The 13,281-nt window shown below is 45.6% G+C and overlaps 1 protein-coding gene across 2 annotated transcripts in view; it reads right to left on the reverse strand.

The window, feature by feature from the left end:
- The window catches only part of LOC308362948 (disks large homolog 5-like), a 51,223-nt gene that overhangs the window by 28,443 nt on the left and 9,499 nt on the right, over window positions 1–13,281 (reverse strand). For both annotated transcript variants that reach the window (XM_080835674.1, XM_080835673.1), the window contains exons 3-6: window positions 12,749–12,920; window positions 5,749–5,932; window positions 2,614–2,873; window positions 1,295–1,607 (exon numbers count right to left, since the gene is read on the reverse strand). In XM_080835674.1, coding sequence (XP_080691800.1) covers window positions 1,295–1,607; window positions 2,614–2,873; window positions 5,749–5,932; window positions 12,749–12,920 — 929 coding nt within the window. The remainder of the gene's footprint in view (window positions 1–1,294; window positions 1,608–2,613; window positions 2,874–5,748; window positions 5,933–12,748; window positions 12,921–13,281) is intronic.

Below are 13,281 nucleotides of genomic sequence, written 5' to 3' on the forward strand. Positions count from 1 at the left end.
ATGGTGACAGGGTTCAGAGCACAACAACTCTCCCCAGGCCAAACCTTATACAACCTGTACGTGAAGAGAAGACTTTTACTTAATAGACTGAATAATTCAGGGATGGAGCCAATCCCCATGGCATAGCTTAATCACTTAACGAGCCCCAACCTCTAGTCCCCGAGTGACACAGGAGCTTCCTGGAAGTAACCTCCGACCTGTTTAGAACTAGTTTCACAGGGTCAAAGGTGACTTCATGATGTCTAAAAACAAGTTCACTTCATTTTGCTATTGAGTCGCTGCAAAGACACAAACACAGACAAGGCTGTTCTGTCCTCCTCAATAAACGCGCCACTCACCGTTTGAATCTGCAGTAAGTTTGACATCCACCTTCAGGAGGACTGGTTTGAAAAGTTCCAAATGCGCAAAACACACACTGATTGTTCCCACCCACATTCAGACAACATTTCTACAAGTCCATCCAGACATACATTGTAACATTTCTACATGTCCGTCCAAACATACATTGTAACATTTCTACATGGTTGTCCCTGCATCTTACAATGAATGTGCTATACAGTATACAACGGAAGTGAGTACACCCTTGTGCACTTATACCAAAATATTGGCTGACAAGATGTCTCTAGAAGCTTGGCAGAGGAGGAATATTCCAGCATGCTAACGATCCAAAGCACACTGCCAAAATGATGCAGGAGTTTCTAAAGAAGAAAAAAGTGAAAAATATGACCTGGGCAAGTATGTGGCCTGACTTGAATCCAACAGAACACCTTTGGGCTATTTTGAAGAGGAAGGTAAAGCAACACAAGCCCTCAAGCTAAGAGCAGCTGGAAAAGTCTGACTCTCTGGAAATATGTGCAACACTGGTTTCCTCTATGCTGTGGAGGACTGAGTCTGTCATCAAACATTAAAAGGTGGACATATGAAGTATTGAAAAATAATTAAATAATTATTATTATAATAATAATTAGAATCTCAGTAATGAAAGGTGTACTGACTTTTGTTGCATTGAGTTTCTTCTGCCGGGCCTGCATTTTTCATATAGTACATCTAAGCTGAGTTTAATTTTACACAGAGCAAATACCCTGTTCAACTTAGAAGTAGTGCAATTACTATAGGGTGGTTGACTTTGGAATCATTTGACATTTAAGTGGAGGGTACTCTTCTCTGTTGTATACCGTTCGTGTTTTATAATATCTGCCTGGCTGTGCAATAATAGTTTACAGTCATTAGAACCAACACGGTGCTCAGTGAGAGGAGGAGGAATAGAGGGGGAGTTAGGTCTGCGTGTCCTGACCTGCCTGAGGGCCTCCAGCTCCTCACTGGCCACCCTGCGCTGACTGGAGGTGTTCTTGAGCTTGGCCTCCGCCGTCTCCAGGCCCGTCTGCAGCTTGTCCACCTCCTTGATGACCTGGTCGCGCTCGCTCATCACCAGCCGGTACTCGCTGAGCACGGCGTCACGCTCCTCGCGCAGCTTCTCCGCCTCCTGGCCCGCCTTCAGCTGCAGCGTGCGCGAGCGCGTGGCCTCCGACTGCACCCGCTCCAGCTCCCGCTGCAGCTCCGCTCCATGCGACACCGTCACCGCAAGCTCCTGCTGCAACACGTCCAGCCTAGGGAGGAGGTGGGGGAGGCAGTTAGGGGGTTTACTAAGTACACTAGGTAGGCTGTTAGGGGGTATACTAAGTATACTAGGGAGGCAGTTAGGGGGTATACTAAATACACTAGGGAGGCAGTTAGGGGGTATACCAAGTACACTAGGGAGGCAGTTAGGGGGTATCCTAAGTACACTAGGTAGGCTGTTAGGGGGTTTACTAAGTACACTAGGTAGGCTGGTAGGGGGTATACTAAGTATACTAGGGAGGCAGTTAGGGGGTATACTAAGTACACTAGGGAGGCAGTTAGGGGGTATACCAAGTACACTACGGAGGCAGTTAGGGGGTATCCTAAGTACACTAGGGAGGCAGCTAGGGGGTATACTAATTACTCAAGGGGAGGAAAAAGTGGTTCCCTCTATAGATTCAGTGCCCCTATTACAATGCATTATTTTCTGACTTCAGTAAATAATATTCCTTGTTACCCTAATAATAACCCTAAAACTTGCATTGGCCTCACGTAAATCTGGTACATATGCTAATGTGAGAGGAACAGCATGCCTAATCAATTATTTAGTGGAGTAAGGAGCGTAAAGTGGGCCAAAAACAGAGTGTAGACTCATGCATGCCATGTCTCGGTATCATGTCATTTCGCGGTCATGGGACATCATAGTAAGTGTACTATGGGGTGTGCTGGTGTTTAATAGTAAAGGAAGAGTTATGGATTTTGCTAAGAGGTTTTGAGTATGAAATGTTGAGTACACGATAGTGTGCAGCACTTCAGTGTTTAGCAGTGCAGCATATTTTTCTGGGATAATATTCTGGACTGCGACCAAGATTACAAATAACATTTTTAGTATCACAATTAGTGCAGTTGTGTATTTATGCCTGTGGTACTCGTCTTCATTCCCGAGGCCCACCACTAGTGAGACTAGCGTAGTGTATCGTAGAGTAGTGAGCGTGATGTAGGTGCTCTTTAGAATATTCTAGAAATGCGACTAGAACAGTGGTGTATTGGCGGTACCTCCTCATGCTGGCGGAGCACTGCTGCTGGTAGTGCACGGCCGAGTCCCGGTGCTTGAGCAGCATGTCCACCTGCTTCTGGAGGTGCCTCTTCTCCTCCTCCGCCTGCTCCAGCCGGCTCAGGTCCGCGTTGTGATTGGCCGTCTTCTCGTTGTAGCGCTTGCGCAGGGCCTCGTACTCTTTGCGGGCCGTCTCCAGCTTGTCCATCGCCGTGTCGTAGAGTTTGTTCAGAATGTCCGACGAGCCGTTCTCTCGGATCACCTGCGGCACCAAAAGTTACATTTCATTTCATTTCGTCATTTAGCAGACGCTTTTATGCAAAGATCTACAAGGATGTATACACATTTTACACTGATGGCACACTGCACATCAGGAGCAATTAGGGGTTCAGTGTCTTGCTCAAGGACACTTCGACAGGGAATCAAACTAGCAACCTTCTGATTACTAAACGACTTCTCTACCTCCTGGACCACTGTCGCCCCTTACAACAGTAAGTGAACCAAACTAAAGCTGGAGCGATCTAATCAACATTCTGATCAAAATCCACCAAGAGATTATAAGAGACAATGATGGTGCACAGACTGGATCTGAATAGGGACAGAACTGGTCCTGATCTACATCATCCATGGCAGATTAGAAACTCATACTTAAGTTTCACTTAAGACCCAAGCCAGCCCTTTTCAGCACCGACGGCCATCTGAATAAATCTCGGGTTAGGCATTGTCCCGACATCTGTGTTTGGCTTCAATCAGAGGTTTCTGCTCATCAGATAACATTCAGCTGATGAGGATGCAGTTACGCCTCTACGACTGCAGGTGGCAGAGTTCAGGCGACGCATTTTTTCTGACCTTAAGTAACCACACTGCTGCCCACTGTCCAAACACAACCTTGTTTTTGTTGAGCTTAAATGTCAATTTCTCATGAATGTCTTCTGACGCATCAAATGCACCGGGCATTCAGATGGCATGACAGGGGCCCCATAGCTCTGTATTTAAAGTGGCCTCGGCCACAGATTTAAATTCAAATGCGTTTCTTTGTTTCCTGTTTTAGGGGAGATCAAACGCCACACTACACTGCTTCCGTGCCCGAGAGATCAAAGCCCACGAGGCAAACAGTTTGTGAAATTGAGAGACTCCTCTTTCAGTGACAAGCCCGGGTGAAGTGACAGCCTCTGCCCAAATTAAACAGCAGAACTCGTACGAGAGACGAGGCAGATGGCACATGCTCAAGTTGGCTTTTAGGCTAAATGAGCAATTTATTTGCGTATCGTTTGGGGTTACTCAAGCAGTGTAGTCATGCAGGCTTTTAAGTATCGACGCATTATGCCAATCAGCCATGAATAAATGCTATTATTTAGAAAGGACCAAAAGAAGGAAACGGCCCAGTTGAGATTGAAATGTAGGGGGTTCTGTGGAGGAACAGGCCTGGGTTCTGGGGCACGCTGTTGGCATTTGTAGCATCACAGTTAAGGGATGGGGCAACTTTTCTCTCAGGAGCATGCTGCATAGCAGAGATGTGCACATGGATTTCCCCCTTAACATCCTGACTCCTCAACACTGCTAGTGACTCCTGTCTCCATCCCTCCTTCTCCTCCCTTTATCTCCCCCTCTTTTTCCTCCCTCCTCCAACAGCCCCCCTCTGAAACACACACACACACACACACACACACACACACACACACACACACACACACACACACACACACACACACACACACACACACACACACACACACACACACACACACACACACACACACACACACACACACACACACACGCTCCTCTCTCTCACTCACGACAAGAATATAATTTTAATGAGCCCCAAATATTACCCTGGTCTAGTGACAGAGTGGTAAAGGTTAGAAAAAGGTCAAAGGATGAAGTCAGACAACACAGGAAGTTCCAGAGGCAGAGGGGTAGGGGTAGGGGTAGGGTCACTGTGGGGAGGCCTTGCCATTAATATGTGCACAAAATCAGCAGGAAGCATCGCAGTGTAACTAGCACACAAAAACCTATAAATAAACAAACAAACAAAAATAAACCCATGTAGGGCATTTCTCATCATCAGGCTAATTAGAAAGATGCGATGCGGCCGGGGCTAATTTCAAGGCCCCCGCTAAATCCTGACAGCGCCTGACTGCGCGGGTTTATTATTACCGTTAGTTTGTTTGGAGAATGATGTGACCTCATTAGCAGGGGGCTGAGAAGCCAAAGCCCGGGTCTTGGCCTGCATTCCCCATGAGCACTAGGGCTATGGGAAGTCTTTCATTAGCGCGTCTAAAAGGCCTCACGAAAAAGCACAGACTAATGCTGGTATTGGTGGAAGGGGAATAATGACTGTCCTTCATTTTTCTTAGCCAAGGGTGTTATTTTCAGCAGCCTTCCTATTCACCATAGGCGAGCTGTTAAAATGTCAAATTAGTCCCCTTTTCTGTGGATAATTTTAGGGTTCGGGTAGGGTTAAGATTAGGGTTAGGGTTGGGGTTAAAATCCCTCCCTAAAGAAAGACAGAGTAACACAGACTGCAGTAGTCTTCTTATGGTCGCTGGACAATGGCAATAGGCTTTTAAGAAACAGACAGCCTGGGCTGAGATTAAGGTAACACATGGAAAGCTTTGTCTAGAAGTCAGTCAAATGTTTTTAGAGAGTAGCTCTCTGTATTAAACATGAATTATGGGTATTGTTCTAGTACACTGCTTTATATTCCAGAGTGCGGTATGTTCAACACATAAATGTGATCAACAATCTACTGTAATATAATATTGTCATATGCACATCTGTGTGTGTGTGTGTGTCTGTCTGTGTCTGTCTGTCTGTGTCTGTCTGTCTGTCTGTGTCTGTCTGTCTGTGTCTGTCTGTGTCTGTGTCTGTCTGTCTGTGTCTGTCTGTCTGTGTCTGTCTGTCTGTGTCTGTCTGTCTGTGTCTGTCTGTCTGTCTGTCTGTCTGTCTGTGTCTGTCTGTGTCTGTCTGTCTGTGTCTGTCTGTCTGTGTCTGTCTGTCTGTGTCTGTCTGTCTGTCTGTCTGTCTGTGTCTGTCTGTCTGTCTGTCTGTGTCTGTCTGTCTGTCTGTGTCTGTCTGTCTGTCTGTCTGTGTCTGTCTGTCTGTGTTTAAATCCTGATGTGGTCCTTCTTCACCTGCTGATGGAGCATCCGGAGGTCGGCGACCTCCCTCTGGTCGTCCAGACGCAGCCTGCGCAGCTCGTCGCATGCCTGCTGCAGGTGCTGGTGTTCGCGCAGCAGCTGGCTGTAGTCCCTGCGCAGGCTCTCCGCCTCCTCCTTCATCTGCCCCTGCTCCCCCAGGGCACGGCTGTGGAGCGTACTAAAGGTGTGTGGGGGTTGGGGGGGAAACAACACACTGTATTAGTTCAGCTCACGCTTAGTCACTGGAGGGCGTACACGTGTGTGTGTGTGTGTGTGTGTGTGTGTGTGTGTGTGTGTGTGTGTGTGTTTGTGTCTTACATGTGTATGTTACATGTGTGTGTAAGGTGTGAGAGACAGTTACTCCACCTGACTTCACTCAGGTATGCGTCTGTGTGTGTGTCATACTGTGCGTGTTTGCGTGCGTGCGTGCGTGTGTATGTACTTTTCATGCAAGCATTTGCTTATGTAACAGAGTCCTGCAGCACAGCTAGAACTTCAACATAAGCCGGAGCAGATGTAGTTATTAAGCACAAAGGCACGCTCAGGTAACACCGGCACGTGCACCACACACACTGTGCACAGATCATGACCTGCCTTTTAGCCCATCTACAGTAATGAAAGCTCACTGCATGAGAGTACTGCTTGTTCTTATGTGGCAAATCCAACCCAGGATGCTCATGGGGTCCTGAAACGACCATTTTCTCTGATATTACACTCTTTTTTAAACAAGGCTTACCCCTGACCTGAGTGGCTTATATCAGGTGGTATTTAGTGAGGGAGAGGAATAGATGGAGAGAGGGAGAGAGAGAGAGACGGATAAACCACTCTACAGATGATGAACAAACAGAGCAATGTGTTGCCAGGCTTTAGCATAACATAAACTGCTTATATTGGTTTCTCTCTCTCTCTCTCTCTCTCTCTCTCTGGCGGCACAGATGCACAGAGCAGCCTGAAGGAAGGGGCTTAAACGCCATCCCATAATCCCTCATCTGCCAGTTGGCATAGCAGCCAGCTGTTGGGTTGTCTCTGCAATGGAGACGGTATGCCATCATGAAATTAGACAAATGGCCAAGGTCTTATGTGACTAAACCCAAGCAGCAATAAACAGTGATTGCATCCTTTGATGTCGTTATTTGCGATACAAAAAAAGAGAATTGTCACTGTTACAGGGCCACAGAGGAGGACGTGCCAGCTCAGGGGCGATTTTGTTCCAGGATTAAGGGACCTTGAGGAACATTCTTTCAGAGGTGTGGGTCAAGATGATGATTAAACTCAAACACTACAAACATGGCCACTCGATTCCACTCCCAAGTGTGTTTCGTAGTGGCCACTTGTATGTCTTTTTGGAGGATGGCAGAGTGAGCTCATTCCCATAGTTTAAACCTGGGACAGGAACAACTTCAATTCCCCAATCACATTTCATCAATCACGTTTTTTTGCTAGAGGGGCCTGATATACAGTATAACCTAATGGCTTGTGACTTGTCTCTAGTACTTTTTGCCACAAAGTGACACCCATGCTTAGAGTTGACTCACAGTCAGACGAGGGCCAAGTTGGCTTGGCTAATTCGCTGGGTGACCAGTGTTTAAACGAGCCTCTGCCTCACAAAAAGACAAAGTTCTTAAATCTTGAATGAGGATCAAGACCATGCTAACAGGAGTTGTAATCAACTGGCAATGGTCGAAAAGCCAGAACACCTCCGCTTGGTTTAGCGGGTGACAGGTGATTGACACGTCTCAAGGTTGCTTTTTCGGTCCTCCATACATTCTTTCTTGATTTGAGTATCAAACACAGGTTTCTTCTACTGGTCTGTGATACGACTGCCGTGTTTGGACCACTTTAACACAGGAGGTGAGTTTACGGCACCAACTCAAGCACTGATGCGCCTGGGATAGCTAGATAGGCAGAGACTGCCGCTTATGACAAAGCTGCAAGTCCTCTTGGTAATCATCAACGGCAGCACTGCCTTTCATCAGGATAATCAAGATCATCATCATGCGTGCATCACAGCAGCTCTTCAGCGAGAGCCCATAGATCACCTAAACAGATGGCTCGTCTCTCCAACTCCTTTAGAGATGAGAGGAAGTGGTGCTCGTCTTTCGTTTAATTTTTGTTTTTACACTCATCACAGGTAAATGAGCGTGTTTATTTGGTTGCTCAGATTGCAGAGCAGGTCCATTTGAGGATTTAGTGGGGCTTAACTCTGCTGCTTTCAGTTGTAAGTGTACAGCTGGGGGAAGGAAGGTGGTGTGTGTGTGTGTGTGTGTGTGTGTGTGAGGGAAAGTGTGCGAGTGTGTGTTCCAGACAGACAGTGATACAAAGCCTCTCCCTAATCAATCTACTTCAATCTATTGATCATATTTGATTAGGCACAATTTCATTCTGATGGCTTTCTGTGCGTCTGGGTAAGGTGAGGTGAGGTGGAGGAGACAAGGTAAAGGTAGCAGAGCAAGGGATGGATTTGATGCCATCAGACTATGTGGGGAAGAGAAGGAAGAGGAACATGAAGAACTGGCATTCCATTTTACAGAAGCCTTTATCCAAAGTGACGGACCATGTCCAACACGATCAGTATGTGGGTAGTCAGGATGTTGAACCCATGACCCTCATGGTATTAGCGACATACTTGACTGCTATACCGTTCTACAGACATGAGAGAGGAACATAACAAGGTGCAGGGATGAAGACAAAGACAGAAAGGAAGCTGATGAAGATGATGATGATGGAAATTAAGGGAGGCAAAGAAGAAGAGGAGCAAGTAAGGGAATGGTGCTGAACCCATGAATGAAGATGAAGATGAAGATGCTGACGGAGAGACTAAGGAGAGGACCGGAGGCGGGGGAAGAGCGGAGAAGTAAGGGAATGGTGCTTAACCCATGAATGAAGATGAAGACAGAATGAAGAAGAAGAGGCTGACGGAGACTGAGGGGAGGAAGAGCGGAGCTCACTGGTAGAAGTCGGCCTCCTTGACGGCCTCCTCGCAGCGCTGCAGGGTCTTGGTGTGCTGGTTCTGCAGCGACTGCAGGTCGCCCATGGCCTTGGTGCACTGCAGCTTCAGGCGCTCATAGTCGTGGCCTGGCTTCACGCTCGGCCTGAGGAGACGGAGGGACGGGGAGAGGAGGAGAGCGGATGAGTCATGAGAGACAGATTTGGAAAAAGAGACACAAATAGAAGAGATAGAGAGAAAGAAAGAGAGAGAGAGAGATGAAAGGGTTAGGAAAAAAAGAGATAGGTAGAAGGAGAGACAGAAAAAGACTCCAGGCAACAACTGAGCTCTCAAAGGTACATGCTGCATCTGTCCAGTCACTAGGACACAAATAGTTTCACTTTATCATTCAGTAAATACACATTATTATAGCAACATTTATCACATTTATGTCACAGACAGAGCTTTTGCATTCAAACCTTTGGCTCACCCATTGGCGTTATGGGAGGCATGAGGACAATATGGGTAGTACCCTGATTTCTAGCACCTGAGTGACCACAGGACACACACAAATCCCTGGGGGCCTCCCACACACTCACTGTCTGAGTGGTGCACCAGACACGCTACCAGAGAGGACAGACCCTGCAAAATACATGAGCACTGACACACACACACACACACACACACACACACACACACACACACACACACACACACACACTCACACAAAGCCACTCTCACCCATTTTACTAACAACCATTTATTCCACACACTGGGGGCCTTCCAGGAGCTATTGGTTGAAAAACTTTCAGCTTTTCCTTAATAATTAATATTGAAAAACAACAGCAACAACACTAGCTCAGGTTATGATGGCCACTTCCATTTAAAGTAATGTCCTGTCAGATGGTCCCATAGGATTTGGCTTTAAAAAGAACCTCTTGGTGAGTGAGTGTGTGAGCACGTTAGTGTGTGAGCACGTGAGTGTGTGTGTGTGTGAATGTGAGAGAGAAAGAGTCTGTAAACATGTGCATACACAAATGTGCACGTGGCCCAGCGAAGGCCTGTGTGTTAAAGTACATCTGTGAGAGTGTGTGGTGCTTTGCATGTGTTCAAATGGGTGTATATATAAGGGTTTGTGAGTGTGTGTATGCGCAGGATGATATGAGGGAGTCTGTGCATGCATGCATGATTGTGTGCGTTGACATGCTTGGGTGCGAAGGCCAACCACCACTAGCGGCGTCTGACGCACGTCAAGACATGCTTCTGGTTCTTGTCAGGGCCCACTGGCGGTGTGGAACATGCGTTAGCCGCAGTGTGTGGAACACGATTCTATTTCTTGAGCATCTGGTCCATAGAATTGGCTTGGATTTCAAGTAGACCCAAGTCTTCAACAATCTGAATCAAACTTTGATGGTGCGAAAAAATGGGTTTGATGGGTTAAAAAGTGTGACTTTTTGTTCTTTCCTTAGCAACCGTTGCCACTAGTAAACAAAACGCACTAGGGATGCAAATGATTAATCGACTTTAGATTAATTGTCGATTAAGAGGTTGCTCGATCAAAATGTATTAATCACGATTAATCGCTAGAGGGCGCTAGCGCGAGAGACCGGTTGAAAACAAAATGAAGCGAGCGAAAAGAAGTGCGGTGTGGGACCACTTCAACATTGTTAATTCAGGCAAAGAAGTCAAATGTTCTCTGTTTAATGCGGTATTGAAATACAATAGTTCCACTAGCTCACTCAGTTATCATTTGAACACCGTGCATGCTTCTGTCCTGCATGGCACCACCAGTTCACCTGATCAACCTAAAATCACAGCTACACTGTATTATACCTTCTCTCGCTTACTGCCGCGAGGTTAGCTATTAGTTCGTTAGCGGGCTAGCTCACTGAGACTTCATAGAGTTAGCTACCTAGCTCGTTAGCGGGCTAGCTCACCTTGCTATGAATATCTCTGTCTACTCCCGTGCTAACGTGTGCCCGCGAGTTTGGCTCATGAGAGTAAGTAAGTAAGAGTTGAGTTGGCTATTTAGCTTGATAGCGGACTAGCTCACTCAGGCTTAATGATATTATATACCTAGCTCGTTAGCGGGCTAGCTTACCTTTGCCTGATGGCTTGCCATTAAGAATGTAACTACTCTATCCCTCACTACCGTGAGCGCGAGTTAAACTTCAGAGAGTTGTGTCGGCTATTTAGCTTGTAATAGCCTAGATGCAGTTTCTTCATAATCTATAGGCTCAATAATATTCTGTTTGGCTCTCTATTTAATTTCTTCTATTCTTTTTTTTTTATGTCTGTTTCAAATGCAAGAACTGAGCCAGTCCATAATTTATTTCTTTGTTTTAAATTAAAGAATGTATTTTGTTATACCATAAAAAAAACTTTTCTGCTTTCTTTTCCTAATGCATAATTACTTGAGGAATGTATAATAGAATAGAATAGAATTATCAGAATGTAATGTAATATAATAACTCAACTATTTAGCTGATATTTGTAAAGGCCCTATTGAAACACTGAAACTCAGGTGAAAAACGCCGCTTATCAATTAATCGAAAGTCGATCGATAAGATTATCAACTAATGATTAATGAATTAATCGATAATTTGCATCCCTAAAACGCACTAATGGTACCCAGCGTATGTAGCAAGTAGTTAACTTATACAAATTATGACTTAATGGCATATAAACATATACCTAGCCATTATAAATTAAAATTGCATTGAACCGCTGTGTTTCTGTCATTGTTATGCTTTATACTGCTATATGCTTTGCCGTTTTGACAATAACACTGGAGTTTGGAGTTTCAGGACATTAGGGTGCATTCCATGATGCTCGGCCAAACGTCTCTGCCAGTGGCCGTCGGCCTTCAATGAGTATGTACATGCTTTGCTTTTCATTTAATCAAACTATGGAGTCAAATCTTTCAGTACCTGGGTTTCCATCCAACTTTTTAAAGTGCATTTTGACTATTCGAATAGGAAATCCTGACTGGAAACGCTTGAAATTTGCATAAAATGTTTTAATGAGAATTCAATTTGATTTGCTATAGGGGGTCGGATTAACACACTATTCACATCAGGTAAAATTCCACTAAGGTTGACAGAAAAAAATGAATTCTAATACATTTGCATTTGTTGCACTTTTATCAGGTGTTTCCATTTGTTTCCCTGACAACCTCCCACAGCTGTTCACAACTCCTCCCTTGATTAGGAGTGTTCATTTTGAATGTGCATGACATATCTGATGGAGACGTGTGCTGATTCCTATTTTGTTTAGCTGAAATGCTCATAAAACATGCAAATTAGTTGGATGGAAGCCCAGCTAATGTCCATTCTGATCCTGTTCCTTATTTGTTTAGTTCTATATTCTTGATATGGGGAAGCATCAATGTGACACTCCATGACTTCAGTGCAGTGTCAATGTTTCATGAAGCAACCAATCAAGGTGCAGCTGGCTAAACTCCTGAAATATATGCCCAATAATAATGGCAAATAAATAAATGTCAAAATATGCCACAGGCAATATTTACCAAGGGTGTTTTTCTCTTAGATGCATCTAACTTTGCTAATTGCATGATGACCAGGCATGACTACTGGTAATAAAAAGGCCCAATTTACGAAGGGTGATTATCCAAGAAATGTTAGCCATCTGTGACTAGATGGCAAAGGAAAGATTTTGTACCTTCGTAAATATGGCCCTATATATTTAAATATGTGGTCATAACTGCCAGTGATTTATGATGGACTGTATCTCTCCAAGACTTCAACTGTAAACAAATGCACATCGAACAACCAGTCTGCACTGCATCCATCCGTTGGTTGCCAACTCCAACCAGGTTATGCCTTCCACACCAAGATACCCTGGGTTAAATGGGTCTCACCCTGTTGTCAACCTGGCTCTTTTAACCTTTCCACTGCTGCTTGCCAGTGCGCCTCTCAATGGCTCACGGTATAGCATTAAGAGAACATAGAACACACAGACACAGACACAGACACAGACACAGACACAGACACAGACACAGATGAGTGCATGTTGATATGAGCATATCTCTGGGGGTGCGGTGCCTACCTGCAGTCATCGAAGGTGGTACCGGGTGAGGCGAGGGCCAGGCGCTTACGAAGCTCATCCCTCTGACGTGTCACCTGCCGCAGCTGGAACAGCACGGCCTCCAAGCGCTCGCCGGGCGGCCGCTGGTCCTGGAGCGCCGGCGGGGGCGGGGAGGAGGCTTTGCCCGTCGTACCTGTCGGAGTGAGCATGTCACTGGTGGAAAGATACCTCTATCCTACATCCTGCTGGGGAGTTAGCTGCTAATGCTAAGAGATTCAGCTGAGTTAGCTGCTAATGCTAAGATGCAAGAGGGTCAGCTGAGGTTCAAGGGACTTTAGTAGCTAAAGTTGTGGGATTTCAGTAAATAAAACTTTCTAATGCAGAGCTTAACTGACAGAATCCAGATGACAGAACAGCAGACGGGTTATCTTTCTCATTAAAGTGTCCTAGAAAGGTTTGAGTGTAAGTGTGCTGAGATATGAAGCCAGCACCTATGACCCCAGGTGACCTCTACAGAACTGAGGGAGAGATACCATAAACACGACACAAGTAAC

The sequence above is a fragment of the Sprattus sprattus genome, assembly GCF_963457725.1.
Source record: "Sprattus sprattus genome assembly, chromosome: 3".
Lineage (NCBI taxonomy): Eukaryota > Metazoa > Chordata > Actinopteri > Clupeiformes > Clupeidae > Sprattus > Sprattus sprattus.